At 42.1% G+C, this 24,657-nt stretch overlaps 2 protein-coding genes across 2 annotated transcripts in view; both read left to right on the forward strand.

The window, feature by feature from the left end:
- Positions 1-24,657, forward strand: part of LOC136625751 (C4b-binding protein alpha chain-like) — a 603,882-nt gene that overhangs the window by 356,268 nt on the left and 222,957 nt on the right. The gene's annotated exons all lie outside the window — the stretch shown is intronic.
- Positions 1-24,657, forward strand: part of LOC136625754 (membrane cofactor protein-like) — a 74,624-nt gene that overhangs the window by 21,272 nt on the left and 28,695 nt on the right. Inside the window, exons 4-11 of the mRNA XM_066600221.1 lie at positions 4,186-4,282; positions 7,583-7,662; positions 7,816-7,998; positions 14,982-15,158; positions 18,922-18,975; positions 20,658-20,711; positions 22,848-22,901; positions 23,551-23,607. Coding sequence (XP_066456318.1) covers positions 4,186-4,282; positions 7,583-7,662; positions 7,816-7,998; positions 14,982-15,158; positions 18,922-18,975; positions 20,658-20,711; positions 22,848-22,901; positions 23,551-23,607 — 756 coding nt within the window. The remainder of the gene's footprint in view (positions 1-4,185; positions 4,283-7,582; positions 7,663-7,815; positions 7,999-14,981; positions 15,159-18,921; positions 18,976-20,657; positions 20,712-22,847; positions 22,902-23,550; positions 23,608-24,657) is intronic.

A 24,657-nucleotide genomic window follows, 5' to 3' on the forward strand; every position in this document is an offset into this window, starting at 1 on the left:
ATATGGCCCAGGGTGTATGAAACACGCAAGTGAGCTGAGCATCTTTCAACTCTTGTTCGTATGGGAAGCCCTCATTTAGGACAGATGTGTCGAAATGTTGTCAGACATACCGCCACAGTTGCTTATCTGAAGAGACTGGGGGTTAAAGAACATGCAGTTACAGCTTAATATTCTCTTAGAGAAGCATCTACCATGTTGTCTGTCTATTAATGTGGTAAGAACAGGACAGTCTGATTTGTCAGCATAGAAAAGATTTTGTACAATGAGGTAATGATTATGGGGACTTTATCTAGATATTGTATAAATTGGGAACCTAACTTGTGGATCTTATAAAAAAATAGTTTCTGCCAATACTCAAAATGTGCAGGACAAAACTGAAGGGGAGGCCATTTCAGACTTGCCAGAATATGTTTTTCTAAGGGAGCCACAAAAATACTAGACTCGAGGAAGGCAAATTTTAAAAAGCTTAGAAATGCCCTTAATCTGGGACAATGTTCTCAAAAATAAGAGTTTAGGCAATAAATACATTTTTTTAAAAGCTTACAGGAATAAGTGTTAGGCTTCTCTCACACCGGCTACTTTTTACTGCAATTAGCAGAGTGTTCCGAGTGCCATCCTATTCGTAGTACAATGCTCCCATTATTGCCCATCATAATGATGCTGTCAAATGCTGTGACATGCATTCAAAAACGTTGCTTAAGATCGTGGTAAAATGATGCCATTTCAACCAGCGTTTAACTGAAGCATGCGTGAGAGTGGCCTTAGAAGTAGGATAAAACCAATGTGACTAAAAGATGTAAAGCGGAGCGACAAAAACAAAGCATTTAAACTACAAAAGCAAGAAGGCAGTGAAGAAGCACGGAATAGCTATCAGGCAAAAAATAATGCAAAAGACAAAAGCAACAAAGGAAAACAGACTCTTTGCCGAATAGTAAAACTAACTCTAACTGTTCAATTATATAAATACCCCACTACCCTGAAAATAAGCCCTTGCCTTATTTAATTTTCTGGAAGACTTGAAATATAAGCCCTATCCCAAAAACAAGCCCTAGTTGCATTACATTTAAAAAAAATGTAAAAATGGAAATATATTACCTAGCGTGCTTGGTCAAAGTGCCCCCCCCCCCCCCCCCCACTGTTCTCCAGAGCCCCAACGCAGTTCCCGCAGTCCTCGGTCGCCCACCCAAGATCACTTCCTGGTTACAGGATTCATAAACCCCCCCCCCCTCAATCTCCATGACCTGATGGCTGTGATTGGCTGAGCCATGGTGCTCGAAGAACCAATCAATGCAGCGTTCGAAGAACCAATCACAGCCTTTGTGCAGGCGAGATTTATGAATCCCAGGAAGTGATCCTGTGTGGGCGGCGAAGCACTTGCAGGATCCTTGCCAGGGCACTGGAGAGCTGCGCGAGGGACCTGGACTGAGCGTGCTAGGTAAAAAAAAAAAATATATATATATATTTTTTTTTATATATAATGTCTCAAGGACTGTTGCTGTTACAAGGTGACATCATCTAGGACTAAAAATGTTTTCACACCAACATAGAAGGGGGTTCTTCACTGTAAGAACAGTGAGACTATGGAACTCTGCTTGAAGACTTAGTGATACTAATTTCCCTAAAAGAGTTCAAGAGGGGCCTGGATGCTTTTTTTTTTTCTTGAGTGTAGCAATACTACATGTTAGTCACTAGCTTACTTCAATAGGTTTGTTGCTACAGGGAGTTATTGCCAGATTTGGAAAGGAATTTTTTTTTCTCTGCTAGAACGGAGAGACGTGTTCGTTTCTTTTTAATTAATTTATTTTTTGTGTTACTTTGCGTCAACAGTGCAGGACAATAGGCTGAGCTTGATGGATATGTGTTTTTGTTTTTTTATTTTTCAGCCTTACCTACTATTACTGTGTTCAAGGGGGGAATGGAGTTTGTACCCTGGAATTTTCCATGATTTTTTTTACAGAAATTGGGTCTCCCAATCATAGGCCTCTGCAACAGGGAGAGCAGACAGGTGATAGCTGACGCCTTCTCCTCGATTCAAGACCATCCTCTGGGAGTGGATGCTCTATCCCAACCTTGGCCCAGGGTTTTCTCTATACATTCCATTTTCTCACTCCTTTCTTGGACTCTGATGGGAAACGCCTGCACAATCAGAAGTGAACTCGGAAATTTCATTTTCCTCATGTAAAGCCCAATGAGCCATCCATAGGTTCAACATTTGCACCTGAAAGCTTGAAGGTTGACCAAAGTATACTGAAAAAAGGGATTCTCAGACCCAGTTCTCACATGAAGCTGTGAACCTATTGCTTCAAGGATTTATTTTGGGATGTGGAACACATTACTTTCCTTGTCCAGCTAGGTTTCCTTGTCCATCTCTCACTTTTGATGTAACACTGATCATGGAGTTTCTGCAACCTAGACTTATAGCCTTGGAACCAGCTAGCTGTAAGTGCCTTTTATGGATCTTAATTTATCTAAACTAAATGTGTTAAAGGGACTCGTTGAAGGTTCCAGTAGGATTTTCCGATCTCCCACTCATCAGTATTTCTTCAAATGGTCACATGGAAGAACTGCAAAGACTTCTTACCTTAAACATTTTTGCTTATCATTTCTTCCAGCAGGTGAATAAAAGAGATCCAGGCTTTCTGCTGTAGACCCCATACCTTACCATTCTACATGAAAGGAATCCTCTTCAGTTTTAAGCCAGCCTTCCTCTTTAAGGTCCTGTCCAAGTTCTATTGCCACCAGAAAGTTATGCTACACTTGGCTCGTTGTGGTTCTCGGGGAAACTCACAATCTGAATATCTGGAGACATCTCTTTATTTATCTAGAGAGAGTTAAAGAAATAAGGAAGTTGGGCCGTTGTCTTCTCCGGTATCAAGGCAAGAATAGAACCTGTGAAGCTGGCAAAAACTATCTCCCACTTAAACTGGTGATTACCTCTTCCTACCAGGTCAGAGATGTTCCTCCTCCAAAAGAATTGAAGTTTCACATGACCATGGCTATGGCCACTTCCTGGACCTAGGGAACTTCAGCTTCCACTTAGCAGATCTGTTGTTCAGTCACAATTGCTAGTTTGATGACCACCTTCAAGCATTGTAAATTGAACGTTTTGGCTAATCGGAACTTGTCATACAGGCGTATAGTCCTTTCAATGGTTGTCCCATCAAGATTCTAATTTCTTTGTATTCCTCCTGTCTTTCTTGTATCTTATTGATATGTGCTGTCAATAACTGCATGAGGTAAGAGAGGGGCCTTTTATATTTCATAGGAGGCTTGGAAATAATCTTGGCTGTGCCATTGTGGAGGTTAATGAAAAAGCCAATTATCGGCAAGTATGATTCTCCTCTTTCCAAGAGGAACATTGCATGACCTTTTAAGTCTCTTCCCATCTACTTGAATGGTTCCCCAAAGATAAACTGTACTCCTTCAGATCCACTATTAGAAAGATACTGAACAAGAATAGTTAATGGGAGGACACCACAAAGGAAGCTGCTGCTGTCTAAAAAAAAATAAAACGCTTTCCCTATAAGCTATAGCAAACATTCATGTGATCTTGGACAAACTCTAGACGGACTGGAATATGGACAGATGAGAGAAAAGTAAAACTTCTTGGCACAAATGCACTGTTTGTGTTCAGCATTCCCTTTTCCTCCAAACACCTCAACCCAACTGTGAAGCGTGGTGGAGGGACCATCATGGTTTTGGAATAGTACAAAATTTCTCCTCACCTTTGCGCAAAACTTGTTTCGAGCTGTAGGAAATGTTTGGAGGGGATTGCTGCTAAAAGGGTGATCTACAAGATAATAAATTCAAGTGTTCACTATTTTTCCTTGCACTGTGGCTGTTTCCTCGATTATGCTTTATAAGACATGAACGGTACAATTATTTGTGTGTTATTCGTACAATTATTTGTTTAGATTATCTAAATTGGAATTGGACCCAATCAGACCGCATTTTATTAATCAATGCAGAAATCCAGGTAATTCTGAAGAGTTTGTTTACTTTTTCTTGCAACTGTAGTGGTTATACTTAATGTAAACGTACACAATCGCTTATTCTGAAAATTCACCTGAAACAATAGGCTCGCTTTCAGTAAGGTTACTGAAGACCAACTGTTTGAAAGATATACAAAAAGCTATTTTCTCATTACTATAACTACTTTCCTTTTTTATTTTCCTTTGTGTTTAGGACGATCCTGTGGGAATCCTGGAGAACCAATAAATGGAAAAGCAAGCATAGACGATACATTGTTTGGCTCCAGAGTAAACTATACTTGTGATCCTGGGTATGTGTCTTGTGGTGTGGTGCTGGTGTTCGCCGACAGTCATGAAACTGCCTTGCTATCGGCTCTACTAATATCGACACTTTGTGTCTTGCAGACAAACAAGTACCCTAATACCTGTATAGCCTATCAGTGCTAGACAGGTATTACTTTTGTGTCTGGAAGATACATCTAGCAAGAGGTGGTGTCTGTGCACTATGCTGGAGCTGTGTTCAGGCCAGCTTGGAAGCCCTTCCTTTTTTATGCAGTAAATCGTGTACATGGTTAAAGTTGAGGTTAAATTAGACATTTGACTATTATCCCACAGTGATGTAGAGGAAGTCAAGACAAACCTCTTGAAGCAGAATTCAATATTGGTCATCGTATGGAACATTTTTTTTTTCCTGTATACCCCTCTTGGCAATCTTATAAAGATGGCCTGTAATCTATGTTCTTCTTGAAGGATATCCAGATGCTTGTTAAATGAATCTAATGATTCAGCCATCACAAGATTGTGTGGCAAAGAGTTCTATATTCCTTCTTCCTTTTTAGAGACTAGGGAGAGCTCCCCCCTCCTCGTTTAGATGTTGCAGGTGCCCCCTTGGCCATCATTGCATGGATGTATATTTTTGTACAAAATTTAAATAGCCCCAATTTTGCTAATCTATCTTGGTGGTGTATTGTACCTAGTTCCTTGTTTTTTTGTTTTTTTTCTTCAAACATCTCTTATTTTAACCCCTTAGTGACGACCATATAGTATTTTTACGTCCTGCTATTGCAGGACGTGTATGGAGGGAGATAGAGCTGCTATCTTCCTCCCTACAGCGCGGGCGTCAGCTGTTTATTACAGCTGAAAAACGCACGCAATAGTCGCAATCAGACGATCGCGGCTATTAACCCTTTAAATACCGCTGTCAGCGGCATTTAAATCCGTGAGATTGGGGGAGCTGTGCAGGTGTCATGGCAGCCGGGGGCCTTCTGAAAGGCCCCAGGGCTGCCTTAGCAGACTGCCTATCAAGCCATCCCCGTGGGGTGGCTTAATAGACTGCTTGTCAAAAACCAGTATGACGTAATGCTATAGCATTACGTCATACTGCAAGAGCGATCAAAGCATCGCTGGTTGTAGTCTTCTAGGAGGACTAAAAGAAAGGTGTAAAAATAAGATCAATAAAGTTTTAATTAGTGTAAAAACAAAAACAAAAAAAAAAAACCCTTTCGCCATATTTGCAATAAAAAAAATCAAAATAATAAACCAAAAATACGTGTTTGGTATCACTGCGTCCATAAAAGTCCGATCTATCAATGTAATGTATTATTTACCCCGCACGGTGAACGTGGTGTGGAAAAGAAAAAACAAAAACAAAAAAACACCGAAATGCACTTTTTTGGTCATCCTATCTCCGAGAAAAAATGTAATAAAAAGCAATCAAAAAGTCAATTGTATGCGAAAATGGTACCATCGGAAACAACAGGACATACCACACAAAATAACCTCACATAACTATGTCGACAAAAAAATAGAAAAGTTATTGTGCGCAGAAAATAATTTAAAAAAATTAAATATCTTAAAGTAGTACAGCAAAAAAAAAAACTATATAAGTTTTGGTATCGTAGTAATCGCACTGACCCATAGAATACAGTTAACTGGTCATTTTTGTTGCAGTTTGTGTGCCGTAGAAATAGGATGCACCAAAAGATAGTGGAATGCCGTTTTTTTTTTTTCCGGCTTAGAATTTTTTAAATTTTTTTCAGTACATTACATCGTACAATAATTTATCCCGCAAAAAACAAGCCCTCATACAGCGACGTAGATGGATAAATAAAGGAGCTACGATTTTTTTTTTTTAAAAGGAAAAAACGAAAATGGAAAAAAGCAAAAAAGCTCCGTCACTAAGGGGTTAAACTTTTGTAAATATTTTTCATTACAATTCAAAAAGGAAAAAAAAAACAATAAGAATAAAATAATGCAGAAATAAAATACATCTTGGAAAGATACAATGATGCTCTTCAAGAGCTTTTCATTTACAGACATAACTTTCATTGTCCCTTTGGGAAGTAAAATACTATATTAAACATATTGATCTCTTGTACCATTTCCTTATTATAGTTTACTCGTCGCTTTCAAGCCTCCCATTATCTTTGTATAATTCTATTTGTTTCAAATTGGGGGGGGAAAAACCCAACATGATAAAATGTAAAAAAGGAAATAACCAGGAGGGGGTACTTTTAATATTTCTGTCCTCCTCTCCTCCAACTGTCCCCGTCCAGACCCTGTCCTGTGTCTCATATTCTATTCCAGTCTGTCCCGTTATCCTGCCCTCTGTTGATTTTTAGTGTCTTTGTGCCTCTCTGCCTTCACTCATTCCATGCTTAATAGGGGTTTTAAATTGGGCTAACACCGAATTCCTTTTTTAAATAAAAACTCTTAAACTGCAGCATGTAAAAGCATATGTACAGTAATCTCCAGGAGTTTGGAAACAACCATTCAGCCAGCTGCCGGCATCCTGTAATTGTTTTTTAGGGAAGGGATTTAAAAATGTGAAGAGTAAACCAGGCAGCATCAGATGTACTTAAAAGAAGTTTTAGCTGTTTATTCCTCCATAAAAAGAAGACTGGCGACGTTTCGGTCTCAACTGAGACCTTTCTCTTCACATTTTGTCAGACAGGGACATGGCTATCATCGGTGCTCAAACTAAACCTGGATTGATCGCTGAAGATAGCCAGGTTCCAATCCGTAGTATCCAGTTTCACACCCCTACTGCAAACTCAGGCGATGGTGGGTGCATGTCAAAGGCAGTACACGTAATGAGCACCATGAGACAAAATGTCCTTCAGCCAAGCGCCTGGAAATGGTTCCAATAGACGCAAGGGTCTGTAATGATGGCGCCACCTGTCTGTGGATGGCGGACAATGAAACAGTTGGAGCTGCTGGTGCTTGTTGGATGATCAGACGATCCTCTCTACACCACAAATCTTATAATTTACGTATCTGCCTGAGATGGAACTCCAGGACGAGTTTTGCAACAGAATGACAACTTCTAGGGGCAGGATTGTCTTTTGAAAGAGTGTATGCCCAGATGTAGCATGTATCAGAACTGTGCATCGATGACGGAATGCAGCATTTCAAATTTATATTCGTACATCAACCATCAATAACAATATTTAAAGGAAAATGGGTTAGAAGAAAAAGGTGCTTTGTAAAAATTAATAGTTGGCAATGGTGATATAACCGTGGCCTTGGGAAACGGGATTACTACTTAAACTCTTACGCCTGTGTAGGTAGCTTTTGTGATGTATTTCAATGTGATATTCTATGTTTTTTAGATACAACATGATATCAAAAAAGGATTATAGGGAATGTATGGCAAATGGACAATGGAGTAATGAGGTGCCTGTATGTGAAGGTAAAGTGCTGATCCAGCGAGACCTACTAATGTAGCACTGGTGATGTGGTTTAGCAGTATTCTCTAATAACTTTTAATAGTGCATCATAACAATGCTTTACGACTGCAGTCCAGTCATACTTTTAAAGGTATTGATATATTTTGTTTTTTCAGTTCAGAAATGTCCCCCTCCAGATGCAATTCCAGATGGAACATTTCGACCAGATATGGAGGAATATGAATACCAGAATGCTGTGACCTATGAATGCAATGACAAGAATGCAGCGCTTATTGGGCATAAGACTTTAGTTTGCACAACCTTTGGAAACTGGAGCTCCGATCCTCCTCGCTGCAAAGGTTTGAAAAGTCTGACATGGCTATTTCTTTTCTTTATCATAAATGCTTTTAGAGAATTGCTATTAAAAGGGTTTATTTAGTCCCCTCTTCACTGCTGTTGTGCAAATTTTAGCACGTGAATGCTCTTTATCTGGTTGTTAGCAGGCGCAAATCAAAGCTAAAATTGCTGCTTCTGATAAACTATGAAGAAGTAGCAAGGAACACACATTATGGACTGGTATTTTGCCAGGCTGTCAGGTGCTCGGGTATTATGTCCCTGTCGTGCAGAACGGTCATTACCTCAAACATACAAAAATTACCCTCTGCCACCAATTTCTGCGTGTTCTACCCTAACCTCATCTGTTTATGCCCAGTCACTAAAAAGGTTCTGTACTTGGATGATTATCATTAGTGTGCCACTCCATAGCGGGATTTTTTACTTCGTTGCATACACGGCAGGTCATGGTATTGGGGAGGTGCACCATATCTCGCTCTTTACAGTTTAAGAGATGAGCAAGTAGTGTGCATGGTGGGGCTCAAGGTAAGGGAGGTTTCGCTGGTATGGGGTGGGCACCTTCCACAATAAATGCTGAGGAGAGTGGTAATAAATCCCTGTGCCATTTCTGGATGAATGCCATCAATCTCTGTTTAGAAAGTCACTCATGAAAGATAATCTCTATATTATTGGCATCCCTAAAAGAGTGGAGGGCCAGGCGGCCTTTTGTCGCCAAATTACGGTCTTTCGCTGTATTTCTTGTATTGAAGTCATTGGGTTGTAAGGTCTTCCAAAGTAGACATTTTATCTCCTGTACTCTACAGTCTCGTTGATTTTGAAAGTCTTGTATCAGAAGATTGACTTTTTGTTTTTACTTCATTAACCCCTTAAGGACATGGCCTTTTTTTGACTTAAGGATGCAACGATTTTTGGCGGATTTTATCTCCATTTTTCAAAAGCCATCACTACTTTTTTTTTTTTTTTCTTTTTTTCTGTCGACATGGCTGTATGAGGGCTTGTTTTTTGCATGGCGAACTGTAGTTTTTATTGGTGCCATTTTTGGGTACATAGACTATATTGTAAAACTCTTATTTATTTATTTTTTTTATGATGGGGAGAGAAAACACAACTTCTGCCTTTTTATTTTTTTTATTTTTTACAGCGTTAGGGTGGCTTCACACGAGCATGTTTTTTTGCGTACATAGGTGCGCACCTATGTACGTTCAAAAACACGCATGTATGAAGGTCCATGTATTGCCTTCAATGGAGCCGCTGATGCTGCCGGCGGCTCCATTGAAGGCAATGGTCTGCTGCCACCCTTCCCTGAAAAACAAGAATTTTGGTGTTTAAAACACAAAAAAAGCTTACCTGTCAACCACTGCCGTGTCCCCGCGAGGAAAAATAATTCCCTGCTGCACCTGTCACATCTGACCGATGCAGCAAAGGACTTCATCCCTGCGGGGAATAAATCATTCCTTACCACAGCTGTCACAGATGATAGCTGCAGTAGGGGGATCCAGCTGCCGGCATCCTGTAATTGTTTTTTAGGGAAGGGATTTAACTATAGGGATTTAACTATAAGCCCTATTCTGGAAAAACAACAAAAAATAGTGATTTTTAAAAAAAAATATATATTCTCGCCTTTCTACAGCTGCCGGGGCTCAGCCGTGTCCAGCCGGCTTTTCTCTCTGCACTGCTCTCAGTAGTACTCAGCAGGTGGGGATTTAAAATCCCCGCCTGCTGAATGGGCTGCCTCTGATTGGTCACAATGCTCAGCCACTCAGAGGCAGCTCTCTGCTAATGAATGACAGCTGAGAACTGGCTCTGATTAGTCCCTGCGCTCAGCAGTTGGGTGAGTGCTGTCATTCAATAGCTGAGGCAGCACTCGCCCATTCATGAATGGGTGAGTGCTGCCTCTGATTGGCTGAGCGCAGGGACCATTAGCTGAGAGCTGCCTCTGATTGGCTGAGCACTGTGGCCCATCAGAGGCAGCCCATTTAGCAGTTGGGGATTTTAAATCCCCGCCTGCTGAATACTACGGAGAGTAGTGCAGGGACAAGAGCCGGCTGGACGCGGCTGAACCCTGGCATCTGAAGAAAGGTGAGTATTCGTTTTTTCTTGTTTTTCGGAAAGGGCTTATATTTAAAGCCCTTCCCTGAAAAACAATTACAGGATGCCGGCAGCTGGATCCCCTACCGCAGCGGTCATCTGTGACAGCTGTGGTAGGGAATTCTATATTCCCCGTAGGGATGAAGAATTCCTTTGCTGCATCTGTCACAGATGTGGCAGGTGCAGCAGGGAATTCTTTTTCCTCGCGGGGATGAAGGAAACATCTGCTGCATGTGGCATATGTGTTCTTTATCCCCGCACAGACATGGCAGCGGCAGACAGGTAGGTTTTTTTTTTTGTTTGTTTGTTTGCTTTTTGTATTTTATTTATTTTTACACTAAAATTCTTGTCTTTCAGGGAAGAGCTTATATGTAAAGCTCTTCCCTGAAAAACAATTCAGGGGTGCCGGCAGACCATTGTCTTCAATAGAGCCGCCGGCAGCGGCCACGGCTCCCTGTGGTGCATGCATGTCCTATCTTTACAGACATGCACCTGTACAACACGGACATGTGCACACATCATAGGGAATGCATTGGTTTAAATAGAAGTGTGTTTTTGTGCGCGTATACACGCACAAAAACACGCTCGTGTAAAGCCACCCTTAATCATGCAGCATAAAGGACACGATAAATTTTTTTTCCTCTGGGTCGGTACAGTTACGATACCAAAATTATGTTCCTTTTGTTTTTTTTTTTTTTTTTTTTTTTTTAGGTTTTTCCACTTTTCTGCAATAAAAACTTTTTTTTTTGTCTAAAGCGCTGCATTCAAAGTCTATAACTTTTTCATGGACTGAGTTCTATGGGAGTTTATTTTTTGAAAGACGAGCTGTAGTTTTTATTGGCACCATTTTGGGGTATATGCCTTTTTTGATCACTTTTATTGCAAACATTTTTAGCCTTTTGCCTCCCAAAAAATGCCTCAGTTTTTTAGTTTTTGTTTTACGCTTTTTGCCATGCAGGATAAAAAGCATGTGCAACTTACTGTATGCGTCATTACGGACACGATATCAAATATGTGGGATTTTTTAATGCTAATATGAGAAAAAGCACACAGATTTTTTTGCTTTTAAATTTTTTTTTTTTTTTTTTTTTTTTCCACCATTTGTGTCCCTGTGGGGGACTTACAGCATAGTACCGATGATTGCTATGATAAGGCATTGCAGGACTTCTCTCCTGCAATGCCTTTTCGCTTGTTATATCAATCATAGGTAGTGGTAATACAGGACGCCTGTAGGTGGCGCCCTGTAACCATAGCAACCAGCCGGGCTCTCTGATTATATCACGAGAGTCCGATAACGTCACCGAGGGAGCGCGCTCCCTCTGTGAACCCATCCCCAGGCCGCGATCTACATAGATTGCGGCAGGGAAGGGGTTAACAGCCGGGGTTGCTTCTCCGATGCACCCCTGCTTGTGCAGCAGGAGCCCGGCTATCAGTGACAGCTGACTCCTGCCGGATAGTGCGAGATCTCTTATAATAATAATAATCTTTATTTGTATAGCACCAACTTATTCCGCAGCGCTTTCAGGCATGGATAAATGCAAAACAATACAACAATTACAACAAATACAATGTGAGGTACATTGGGTTAGACACAAATGGGTTGTGGGTGGTACAAGAAGTGCAGGGGTTGGGGAACACAGGCAATAGGAAATTTTATGTACAGATCATTTATCAGAAGGCAAACAGGGTGGGGCACCATAGGGAGGGGCGAGGGACTAGGTCAGGCGATTTGGTATGCTTCCCTGAAGAGGTGCGTTTTTAAGGCACGTCTGAAATTTCGTGCATCGGGAATTGTCCGGATGCCTTGGGGTAGAGCATTCCAGTAGATGGGTGCTGCTCTAGTGAAGTCCTGTAGGCGAGCATGAGAGGTTCGTATTACAGGGGTGTTTAGTCTGAGTGTGTTAGCCGATCGGAGTGAGCGGGCTGAGTGGTGTACGGACAGTAGGGAGACGATGTATGGTGGCGCAGCGCCATGCAGAGCTTTGTGGGTGAGGTAGAGGAGTTTAAATTTAGTTCTGCAGTGGATGGGCAGCCAATGCAGCGACTGGCATAATGCAGAGGCGTCTGAATAGCGACTGGATAGAAAAATGAGTCTAGCTGCTGCATTTAGTATGGATTGGAGTGGAGCGAGTCTAGTGCAGGGGAGGCCAATGAGTAGCGAGTTGCAGTAGTCAAGCCGGGAGTGGATGAGCGCAACCACGAGCGTCTTTAGCGTGTCCGTGGTTAGGAACGGACGTATTTTAGCAATATTTCTGAGGTGCATGTGGCATGTTTGGGCCAGAGATTGGATATGGGGGGCAAAGGAGAGGTCAGAGTGCAGTGTGACCCCCCCCCCCCCCCCCAAGGCATCGGGCATGCCGTCTGGGGGTTATGATGGTGCCAGACACTGGAATGGAGATGTTGAGGGGAGGTCGGTTAGAAGGTGGAAAGACAAGGAGGTCAGTTTTAGAGAGGTTTAGTTTGAGAAAAAGGGAGGACATGGTGTTAGAGACAGCGGACAGACAGTCGGTGATATTTTGGAGGAATCGTCCAGAGATCTCACGAGAGGAGGTGTATAGTTGGGTGTCATCAGCGTTGAGGTGGTATTTGAGGCCAAATCTGTGGATGGTTTGTCTAATTTGGGCAGTATAGATAGAGAAAAGAAGGGGACCAAGGACCGAGCCCTGGGGTACCCCAACAGCGAGAGGAAGTGGAGCAGAGATAGAACCAGCAAAGGAAACACTGAAAGAGCGGTCAGAGAGGTAGGAAGAGAACCAGGAGAGAGCAGTATCCTTTAGACCAATAGAGTGGAGCATAGTGAGAAGGAGATTATGGTCGACAGTGTCAAATGCAGCAGACAGGTCAAGGAGGATTAGTAGAGAGTAATCACCTCTCGACTTTGCAGTCATCAGGTCATTTGTTACTTTTGTAAGGGCAGTTTCGGTCGAGTGTAGAGAGCGTAAACCAGACTGGAGGGGGTCGAGGAGCGAGTTGTCAGAGAGAAAGCGAGTAAGGCGGGAGTAGACCAGGCATTCCAGTAATTTGGAGATAAAGGGGAGGTTTGAGACGGGTCGGTAGTTGGCAGCATTAGTCGGGTCCAGGGTTGTTTTTTTAAGCAGAGGGGATATAATAGAGTGTTTGAATGAGGAGGGAAAAGTGCCAGAGGTTAGGGAGAGGTTGCAGATTGTAGTGAGGTGAGTAATAAGAGCTGGGGAAAGGCACCGGAGGAGGTGAGAGGGAAGAGGGTCGCTGGCGCAGGTGGTGGGGCGGGCAGCAGAAAGGAGCCTGGAGACTTCTTCATCTGTCGTTGGTTCTAGCGTAGATAGTGAGTAGGTGCTGGGTGCAGTGCTGATGAAACTGGGATCAGGGCTAACCATGCAGCTTTCAGAGATTTCTTTTCGAATGTGGTCTTTTTTTTTTTTTTTTTTTTTTTCTTCTTTGAAATAGGCAGCTAGTTCTCCAGCAGTCAGGTCTGTCGCAGGAGCCTGTTCCTTGGGGCTGAGGAGGGAGTGAAAGGTCTCAAAGAGTTGTTTGGGGTTGTGGGATAGTGAGGAGACAAGGGAGGTGAAATAAACTTGTTTGGCATGGTGAAGGGCTAGGTTATACGTTTTAAGCATGAATTTGAAGTGGAGGAAGTCTGCTGGCAGCTTTGACTTTCTCCTCAGCCGCTCGGCGCACCTAGAGCACCGCCGGATGAAGCGCGTTTGGGACGTGAGCCAGGGTTGCCGTGGTCTGCGTTTGACGGCTCGCGTCACAGGCGGTGCCACTTCATCCAGGGCACAGCTGAGGGTGGTGTGGTAGTATTCGGCTGCCTGGTTAGGGCAGGGGAGGCGAGAGATAGGCGATAGGGAGGACTGAATAGTTTCGGCAAACTGTTTAGTGCGGACAGACTGGAGGTTCCTAGAGGTGCGATAGATAGGAGGGTCAGGAGAGATGCTAGGGTGCCTGATGGAGAAAGAGAGAAGGTTGTGATCTGCGAGTGGATCTGAGAGTGATCTCGCGCTATCCCCAGGATGTAAGTTTACGCCCTGTTGCGGGAAGTACCCCACTGCCAGAACGTAAACTTGCACCTTGGAGCGGGAAGAGGTTATTTATGCCTGTTAAGGCCTCTGACAAATTATCATTATCCATTCAGTCATCTGCAGAGACTTTTTTTTAAGGTTAATGTCTTCTTCTTCAGTTCATCGCTAAGGGTCAAGGGCCAGGAGTTAGAGTGTTAGAGCAAGAGTGATGCTGATTTGGGGTATGAGCCCAACATTTGAGCATCATCCCTGATGGTCTCTTATCTGCTCTATAGCAGAAGAGTGTCGAGTGTGGCCCATAGAAGATGATGTGTAATTGGCCTCTATTTCTTATTTTCTTTTCGGTTCCTAAGGCTGCCTTCACACAGGCATCAAAATTACGCGAGATTCGTGCATTGCAAGACTCACAAATATGAACCCCATTCTCTTGAATGAGGTTACGTGCATGAGCAATGTTTTCATGCACAAACAAATCGCAGCATGTTCTATCTTGCTGCATATTCTCGCATCCAAGTGCCAATTGTTTTCAATGGGGCTGGCGGCAGCATTGCGAGGTCTCCCATTGAACTCCGTGGTCCATTGTTCAATAAATATTTTATTTAATCTATGAAGATACGTATATTGCAGTATAATATTTTGTATAGATTTGTTAGGGTGGTTTTACATCTGCGCCAAAACCACCGGCGAGAGGTTCCATCGCAGGTCCAGCTGCAAATACCTCAAGAAAAAAACGCTACATGCACTGAATGGAGCAGGAAAGCGGAATCCCCAGCGCAGATGTAAAACCACTCTAATCCTTCCATAAAACTAATTTAAAAAGAATGCAAAGTTCAAATATTGCTTGTAATAGATCATTTGATTTTATTAGTTTTGTGCATTTTGTTTTTGCCCCCATGCAGAGGTAAACTGTGAATCTCCAAATGTGGATAATGCAGAAAAATTATCTGGATTTAATGGTCCGTACACGTTAAACTCTGCTGTAAGTTTTCGGTGTTCAGCAGGCTACACTATGATTGGATCATCCTCTGTAAAATGCAATGCTACAAGCCAGTGGGAACCTCCTTTACCTGTTTGCAGTAAGTAACTTTTCTATCCACTCCACACTGTACTACATCCTTTCTTTAGGCTTATAGAACCAGTTTATGTGGTTTGTAATTCTTATACAGAAAGAAAAAACTTGTTCTAATTATTATGTATTGCTGCTATAAAACATTATAATATATATTGTGCATTCAAGGCCCCATTAGTATCCTTTATTTAGCGTGCATGCTGGGAAAGCTGCCAACTTACATCCTGAAACTGTCTATAGTGGCCCATTAGTCAGATGGAGTCCAAAAGAGTGTGTTTGGTCTCCATCTAGCTATGGGTTCGTGTAGTAGACCATGTCATTACATCCTGCGAAGTCCAGTAAAGGTAAGTGGCACAGTTTTTTTTTTTTTGTTTTTGTTTTTTTTTTGGTGGGGGTAGTTCTTTCCTTTTTGTTTTTCCTTCTCGTTCTTTTAAAATGCCCTACAGTGATCAACAACTTCCATCCTCGATTGCTACATACTACCGACTGCAGAACTTCTATTCTGCACACTTTCTTTGGTACTCACTACCCCTTTCTATGAAACATGCACCTGACATTATTAGTTTTAAGCGCACTTCGAAAATCACTACTTCAAAATGCCTATCCATACAAAACCTGACCTGGCTACAAACCTTTTCCCTTACTGGCTACCTTTGCTGCATCACTCTGCTGTTTATATCTAAGTCAGCTCAAATGCTGTACGAGCTGAGTAACTGCTTAATGCAGCTTATTTTACAGTATTTATGTATTTTGCAAACTATAAGATACACCCTACTAGAAGACTCAAGCGCGGTATTTTATGACGTAAGACGGATTCATATCTGCGTTGGCATTTCCGTTTCTCTGTTCCCTTATAGGAACAGAAATGCAAAAATACAAGGCACATTACTGACACCAATTGCGTCCAACGGACCTCAAAGAATATTATGGGGCCTCTCCGGTTTCCATCATGGTGCTGTTTTTAGTGTTAGTTGAATTTGAACCTCGACTAAAGAATAGGGAATGTAGCAGTGTAAATATATTTAAAAGGGGTTGGGAAGAAAAAAAAAAAAAAAAATGACTGGTTCTGCTGGTCCCTGGGGAAAGAGGCAAGTACTGCTTGTTCTATTACATGCCCAGCTCTTTGTTTTACTTTTTATACTCTGGCAACCCCTTTTAACTTGTATTCTGATGCTCGAAAATAGATTTTTAGTTACTATTAAAAAATATTGCCAGCAGAATTTGGGTATTGGGGTCTATTCATATCTGTTTTTGGAGGCTCTGCACTGAGCCTCTGTCACAGATCTAATCCAATACTCTGAACAAAGTGGTGCAGCATTCTGCAATATTTCTTTAGTAAAATTCTGGGCGGAATAGGAAACTTAGAGCTGAACAATGGAATCTACAGGCACAGATGAGTCTCTTTATGAAATAATTCCATGGAAAACGTTATTAACCAGCTTACAGACCTATATATTGTGTTTAATTTATTTCATTCACTTCAGGAGAAAAGGGTAACGAAGCTCTACTCTTTACTCAGTGTGTCTGTCACTTCAGACAGGTCTCCATTGTTCAAATATGGGTGTATCTTGTGTGTTGGCACCTTAAATGCATATAAAATGAGTGCTTGTTTTTTTACGGTGGGGGCACCCTTTCACACTTCACCTCAGGGCACCCTGCTCGGGGCTGTTGTGTAAAGTACAAGTTATATGCTAATGCCTGCCTCTGCTGTTAAGATTTTTCTCTCTACCTTCTGTATCTTCAGTAGGATATGGAGTATCTTGTGAAGGTGGTAGAGCGCTTGGCACTCATTACTGTGATGAATGGGAGTAATATAGTATGTTGAGCTGAAAGGAGGCAATGTCTATCCGGTTCAGCCTGCTTCCACCACACCCCTCCGGTGGTGCGGTGGAAGCAGAAACTGTCTGTTACGAATAGCACCCAATCACAGAGCTGCCTTCATTTTTCAAGAGCACAATGAGAAATGAAAACTGTCCTGCGATTGGCTTTGGTATTTTAGACGGTTTCATTAATCGTCCCCATTGTCTTCATTCATTGATAATTTGAAAATAGTCACATTCTTAGAATCTTGGTTCCAACTATTCCGATTTCAGCAAAAAGCTTTTTGATAAAATACTACATAAATAGTTCATAGATACGTTCTTGGCAATGTGATCCAAATCCCTGAATATTTAATTGAATTTGTAGTTGGGTAGAAGATATCGCAGTCTGTGAATGGTGTACATTCTAGAGAGACTGGTTACATGTTGTGTTTCCCAGGGTTCTGTTATGGGCCCTGTTCTTTTTAGTATGTTAGTGACAAAGTCGAAGTTTTGGAGACCTGCTGCACAATGCACCGCAAGCTGCAGTGTTCTGTACCAAAATCTAAAGGCTACCTGTGGATTTTAATACAGATTAAGAATTGTTTAGTACCGGCCTGCAATTCCACATCAAACTCCACAGTTAGAATTACGCTGGAGAATGAAGCCAAATGTAGGTCTATCTCATGGTAGGGAAACGGTTTACCGATTTAACGTAAAAGTACGTTAATAGGTTTGATATCCCTAATGATTTCTAATATCATGGCATTAATAAAGGGATTTTTAACCCCTTTTTTCCCAGAAAAATAAACTGCAGTTCACTTTTTCTAAATGTAAAGTAATGCAGAATCCTCTGAGTATCGCATTCTCTGTTCTGACAGCCAAAATGAGAATCCGCCGTATCGCCAGGTATTTGGAAAAGCAGCATAGCTTAGAAAAATCCAAGAGGATGATCTCTGGCACCAGAAACTGAAAAATAATTTTTGAAAGAAGTATTTAAAAACATGTTGAGTGTGCATCTATAAAAGCAATGTCAAAAAGTCTCATTTTACATGTTACCGCAACATAAATTGACCTGTGCTGCAGATTTTCAGCACGGATATTAACCCTTCCAGTGAGTGGGGTATCTGCACGTAACTATCTGGTTTTGACACAAATCCATGGCAAAATTGGCATATTTTTCCACTGCGGAAATGACATCTTGCTAGTCATACCCTTAATAGGTGCCAGAATTATGGTTCAATTTTTACGCCTGGATACAGGCATACGTGTCATTTGCCAGCTTTATGTATCTTAGAATTTTTGTGCCTCGGTTGTTTTTTTTTTTTTTTTTTAAAAAGTGTCTGAAATGAGGTGTGGCTAAGGGGCACCATTATTTTAGCACAGAAAAGCAGTGTAAGTCAGTTAAGTACAGTGGTAAGGAATAGAAAGTGTCTAGCAAGGTATGTCAAATATATCACACAGCATGCGCCACTGTGATAAATTTGGTACATCTTCTGCCCGTATTGTATATGTCTGTAAACTCCAAATCTTGGACGCTATTAATAAACCTGCCCCAACTTTTTTTTAATATCCTACTAAAAAAAGGTAACTCTGCTTGGCTATGTTTGCGTGAACGAACATCTTTTTGTGTGTCTGTATTACTAATTATGTAACGTGCAGATAACCCTGAAGGTATTTTAACTCTTTTCAATCCCCTGTTGGACATCTTCAGACACTCTGATTTGAAGCCTGTACAGCTCAGATGTTGGAAAACATCTGACAGGGTCTTCTTACTGTATATTACCAGCAGCTCTGCTATCGAAGCCTCGCCGATACATCACATACTGAAGTACTGGCTTTAGCCAGCAGATGGTCCTGTTTTATATCGGCAGATAGGTTTCCCTAGGAAACCCTAAATCCAAAATTGGATTGAAAAGAGTGAACACTGAAACTCTTAACCTGTTACTAACACCTACTCTTTGACATCAGGAATGGTTACTCCAAGCCCAGCAACCACAAAGGAGAAAGAGACTGAAGCTGGAGGTAAAACTCAACCCTATTGGAAAATATTTAAAAGAATACGTAAACCCTATAAATAGATGCAGATTTATGAAGGGACTGAAGCACATTTACAACAAAATGATACCAAAATCTGCTTCAAAAACCGCATGTAACACATGTGGATTTTGATGTAGATCTCCACCAAAATTTGGAGCAAATTTTCTGCTGTTGAAATTTTGTCCCACTTGGAGATTCCCTTGCCGAACTAAATGCAACAGAATTGTCGCTCAACTTGTGCCCAAAACTGGCTTACATGCCATACATTTGTGTTTTTGACACTTTCCGAACGTGACCTCATGTGACCAAATTGCACCAAAATTTTTCTGTAAACTAAGTTAACTAGGTGATGCAAATTTTAAAATTAGACAATAGATACAACAGATTTATCATGCAGTATGTGCAATAGTGATAGATTGGACTAAACTGTCCAAAAATGCATCGCTTTACACTGTCTTAACTACTAAACAGTATGAGTAAGTGTGCCCTATTATGTTCATCTCTGGATACTTCACCTACAATAAGATTGAAAATATACAAAGACTGGCTTCAAAAATTGTTAAAAGACCGTAAAGGGGTTTGTCTAGAATTAGAATAAAGGCTCTGCTTTGTCTTCAGAATCGGCACCATGTCTGTTCATGGGCCATGCCTTGTATTGCAGTTCGGCTGCAGTCACTTGAATGGGAATGAGATGCAATACCAGACCTGCCCGATGGATAGATGTTGTGCTGTTTCTGGAAAAACTGTAGACCCCTTTTATCTAGTCCTGAACAAACCTCTTTAATAGGGTTTTCGCACAACTCAAAATTGCTCTAAAGCCCCTCTGTCCTTCCTAGTTACCGCTGACCAGGACATGTGATTGCTGCAGCCAATCACAGCATACAGCAGCGACCTTCTATAGCCAGTGATTGGCTGCAGCTGTCATATTTCCTGGTCAATGACAACCAGGAAATATGACAGAGGGGCTGTGAAGCAATTTTAAGATGTGGGAAAGCTCCTTTTATTGACCTTTTCACATGTGACAGAATATTCTGTAATAGCATTGAAGAGTATGTAGTCCTGGAATTCCGCACATTAGCAGTGCAAGTTTTGGTGCTTATTTATTCCACAGTAGGGCGTATTCCACAACGCGGTTGCGCCATATATCGCCCTGTAGGAAAGATTCCTTAAGCATAAAACACAATCTCATGATAGGCGAGTTGGTTGTTACTATCCAATGTGCAGATACAAAATGGTTATATTCTGTGCCTTCACCCTCACCAGTGAGTGTCGGCTGTAACAAACACCCAATGTTTTAATTCCAATCTAGGCTACTTAATCCCTTAGAGGCCATGGTCAACAGTGACTGGCATCTAAGCTATTGACAGGTCCATGGTTTGGAAGGGCTGCATATAGAGAAGTGACTAATAATCTAATACAAAACAAACTTTAGAACCGTCATTTAGACAGCAAGATGACCCCTGTCTGAGGATATTATATGGGTTTTAAAAGTGAAAATCTGTGTACAGCATATACAAACCTTTTTTTGTCTTACACTGCTTGGCCACCGTTGGTTGCACTAACAAGAGTTGTGTTTTTTTTGTTTGTTTGTTTTTTGTGTGTGTCTGTCTTACTAAAAATGCAGCTACCAGCAGGTATTTTAATACTAACACATTTTTTGACATCAGGAATGGTTACTCAGAGTACAGCAACAACAAAGGAGAAAGAGACTGAAACTGGAGGTAAAGCTGAACTCTACTGGTCTTTGGGTAATATTTATAAGAATAACTAAACCCTCAGAATATGTTCAAAATGATTGAAAAACCAAAAATTGATGGACATTTGCTTCACTTTCAATATAATTTGAATTCATTTGGAAAGACATTATTAAAAATGGGCTTAATTATTCTTTACATCTGCGGATACGACCTAGTGCTGCATGAGTGCATGTAGCCCCAGTTGCCTAATGATAAGGCACTGGTATCCTAAGTCAGGGATTGTGGGTTCGTGTCCAATCCGGGCTTGTTGCTCACCTACCATTAAAAAGCACGTTGTGTTTTTACTATGCGGCTTAATGTGGTATAGTCCAGCTGCCGTGCGGTTTTTGATGTGGAGAAGGCTCTACGGTATAGACCAGCTGCCGTGCGGCTTTTAAGGTATGGCCCGGCTGCTGGTTGGGGTAGCCACTACGCAGCGGTTTCTATGTAGTCAGGCGTGTTCTGTAAGCGGTCACATGGCTTGGTTGGTGCCACCATGGGGATGTATGTATTGGCTGCCATGCGTTGTATGGTGTTTGCACCATTCGTGTTCCCCGCACCCCCTCACCAATGGCTAGGTGTCCCATTCTTGGCGCCATGGCTCCACCTCTTCCTGCAGGTTGATGGAGTAGTATTACTCTCCAATCTACCCCTACTCAGGAGGGCGAATACAGTGAACCTTAGCGTGATTCTGGTCCTACTGAGACCAGTGGTTCCTCCCATACGGGCAAGAGTACCTGCGCACAGTACGAGATTTACACCGAACTGCAGGTGCTTGTGTGGCGAACGGCGTTCGACTTATTTGACCTGTGGTACCTTCTGCCTGCTCCAGACCGGGTTGAGCCTACCCTATCGGTAGCTTCCCTATTGCCCCTCCTGCAGTTCCCTGCAGCCAGCCGTACCGCAGTGTTGGAGTCTAGGATGACACGTGGACAGGGGCTGGCCAGAGCCACATATCACGTGTGCTCTCACCACACGACAAGATTTGCATCCAACAAAGAATACACGTTGAGCCTTGCCTGTTGCCCTCCTGCAGTTCCCCGTAGGGATTCTTAGCGCAGTGTCCGTAGGATGACATGCGGTCAGGGGCCGGCCAGAGCCACATACTATGTGCGCTCTCGCTATGGTACGAGATTACATCTGGACGGAGAATATCTTTACAAACGACTGTGCTCAAACTTATTGCCAGCATGGCTCCGGTCTTGCTGAGATCTGTGGCACCCTCCACTTGGAATTAGTACCCGCACAGGGAGTTCCCGGACTCATCGCTTATCGGGTGGAGCCTTGCCTGTTGGTACCTCTCCGGTTGCCCCTCCTGCAGTTCCCTGCAGGAAGCCTTGGCGCAGTGTTCGTGTGCACAATGACACGTGGAGAGGAGTCGGCCAGAGCCACGTATTATGTGTGCTCTCCTTACAGGCATCCAGCCGGAGAAGATCTCGTCTTGCAAACTAATTGCAGCATGGCTCCGGCCGTGCTGATGCCTGTAGTATCCTTCATGTGGAAGAAATACTCGCACAGGGAGCCTCCGGATTCGGCGCCCCTCAGGTCTGTTACAGACCGGGTCGGGCCTTGCCTAGCGGCTAGCTCATTGAGGGGTGCTGCCTGCGGTTTTCGACAGGCAGCCTTAGCACAGTGTCCATGTCTATGACTGCAGGCAAGAAGCACGTGCCATGTGCGCTCTCCATGCAGTAGAAGATTGCATCCAGCCATGTACAGACTGTCGGCTGTAACAAACACCCAATGTTTTAATTCCAATCTAGGCTACTTAATCCCTTAGAGGCCATGGTCAACAGTGACTGGCATCTAAGCTATTGGCAGGTCCATGGTTTGGAAGGGCTGCATATAGAGAAGTGACTAATAATCTAATACAAAACAAACTTTAGAACCGTCATTTAGACAGCAAGATGACCCCTGTCTGAGGATATTATATGGGTTTTAAAAGTGAAAATCTGTGTACAGCATATACAAACCTTTTTTTGTCTTACACTGCTTGGCCACCGTTGGTTGCACTAACAAGAGTTGTGTTTTTTTGTTTTGTTTGTTTGTTTTTTGTGTGTGTCTGTCTTACTAAAAATGCAGCTACCATCAGGTATTTAATACTAACACATTTTTTGACATCAGGAATGGTTACTCAGAGTACAGCAACAACAAAGGAGAAAGAGACTGAAACTGGAGGTAAAGCTGAACTCTACTGGTCTTTGGGTAATATTTATAAGAATAACTAAACCCTCAGAATATGTTCAAAATGATTGAAAAACCAAAAATTGATGGACATTTGGTTCACTTTCAATATAATTTGAATTCATTTGGAAAGACATTATTAAAAATGGGCTTAATTATTCTTTACATCTGCGGATACGACCTAGTGCTGTATGCTAATGCTGCTTCCTAAATTTTAATTGCGTCCTCTGAACCCTGTGAGATGCATTTACAAATGTAGGGTTGATTTTAGTTATTTTCTCTAATACTTTTTTTTTCCCCCTTGGTTCTGGCTCTACATGTATGTAAAAATCTGAATAATTAAACTCCAAACTCAGACGTGTGACGCTCAGGTTTTTATATACTACTTCATATCTAAACTTTATTTGCATGACTGGAAGCTACCTTCATGCTTGTCTTCCAAAAGTACAAGAGTAATCTGTGGAATGTGAAAAACTGTTAAAAAAAAAAAATGTAACCAATCAGATTACTGAAAAGATCCTATTTGATTCTCGTGTATAATTTTGGGAGCAAGAACTTTGTAAAATATATGCAAAAAGATGACATGGCCTCTGAATTTAAGTAGAAAAACCCACCTGTCAAAGCCTTATTTATCTAATCCTAGGTTCAACTGTCACTCAAAAACCATCAACTACAAAGAAGAAAGATGAGAATAATGAAGGTAAAAGCGGTGGTTTAATAGCACTGCTACTCTGCATCTTGGATTATTAATTTCAGTCGTACAAGGGAAACATTTGCATGCTTTTAGTTTCTGCAATTTTGCTTGTGCGCTCAACCTCCCCCTCACTTCCCAATGCTATATGACATGCAGCAAAATGTAACAAAGGTCTTTATTATATATTTCATTTAACCTTTCATAAAGGTCAGAACCTTTTTTTTTACTTCAAAATGCCCTCCCTCCATTACCGCCATATATAATTTGCATAGATTTGGCTGCCTGCGGCCACAGCTACTGCTTCCTACTTATCAATATTTGTACAGCTCTCAATGAGCTAAAAATTATCTGTAAACTATATGCTGCTTAGATTCCACAATGTAAATCCAAAAGTACAAAATCAATGTTAAGCTGCTTCAAAATGAGATAAACAACTATGTATCTAAGGGCTTATTCAGATGACCATATATCGGCCGGGTTTTCACGTCCGGCTGATATACAGTGTCCCTCTCTGCAGGGGGGGAGGCTGGAAGAGCCGGGAACAAGGCACTGAACTCCCGCCCCTTCTCCACCCCCTTTCCGCCCCTCGGCACTATTTGCAATGGGAGGGGGTGGGACGGGCAGAGCTAAGTCCCGGAACTTAGCCCCGCCCCATCCTGCCCCTTTTATTGCAAATAGTGCTGAGGGGTGGAAAGGGGGTGGACAGGAGGCAGAGAGGGGGCGGGAGCTGAGTGCACTCCTCCCGACTTCCAGCCTTTTTCCCCTGCAGAGAGGGACGCCGCATATCAGCTGGGCGTGAATACCCGGCCTATATACGGTCGTCTGAATAAACTAAAGCTGTCTACATACTTGACGTAGCTGTCAGTTGACTTCCTTTCAGGACTCACTTGAGACTGCAGGGAGATAACTAGCAGAATACTGGGAGGGATAGGAAGAATAACTTCAGGGGACCACTAAATTAAAGACATTGAAATGACTTTATTGGAAGCTGATGCTTAGTGACATTTAAATAAAGTAACCAAACCATGCCAAGGAGCAATAAAAAAATATTAAACA

The sequence above is a fragment of the Eleutherodactylus coqui genome, chromosome 4 (assembly GCF_035609145.1).
Source record: "Eleutherodactylus coqui strain aEleCoq1 chromosome 4, aEleCoq1.hap1, whole genome shotgun sequence".
In the NCBI taxonomy this organism is placed as follows: Eukaryota; Metazoa; Chordata; class Amphibia; order Anura; family Eleutherodactylidae; genus Eleutherodactylus; species Eleutherodactylus coqui.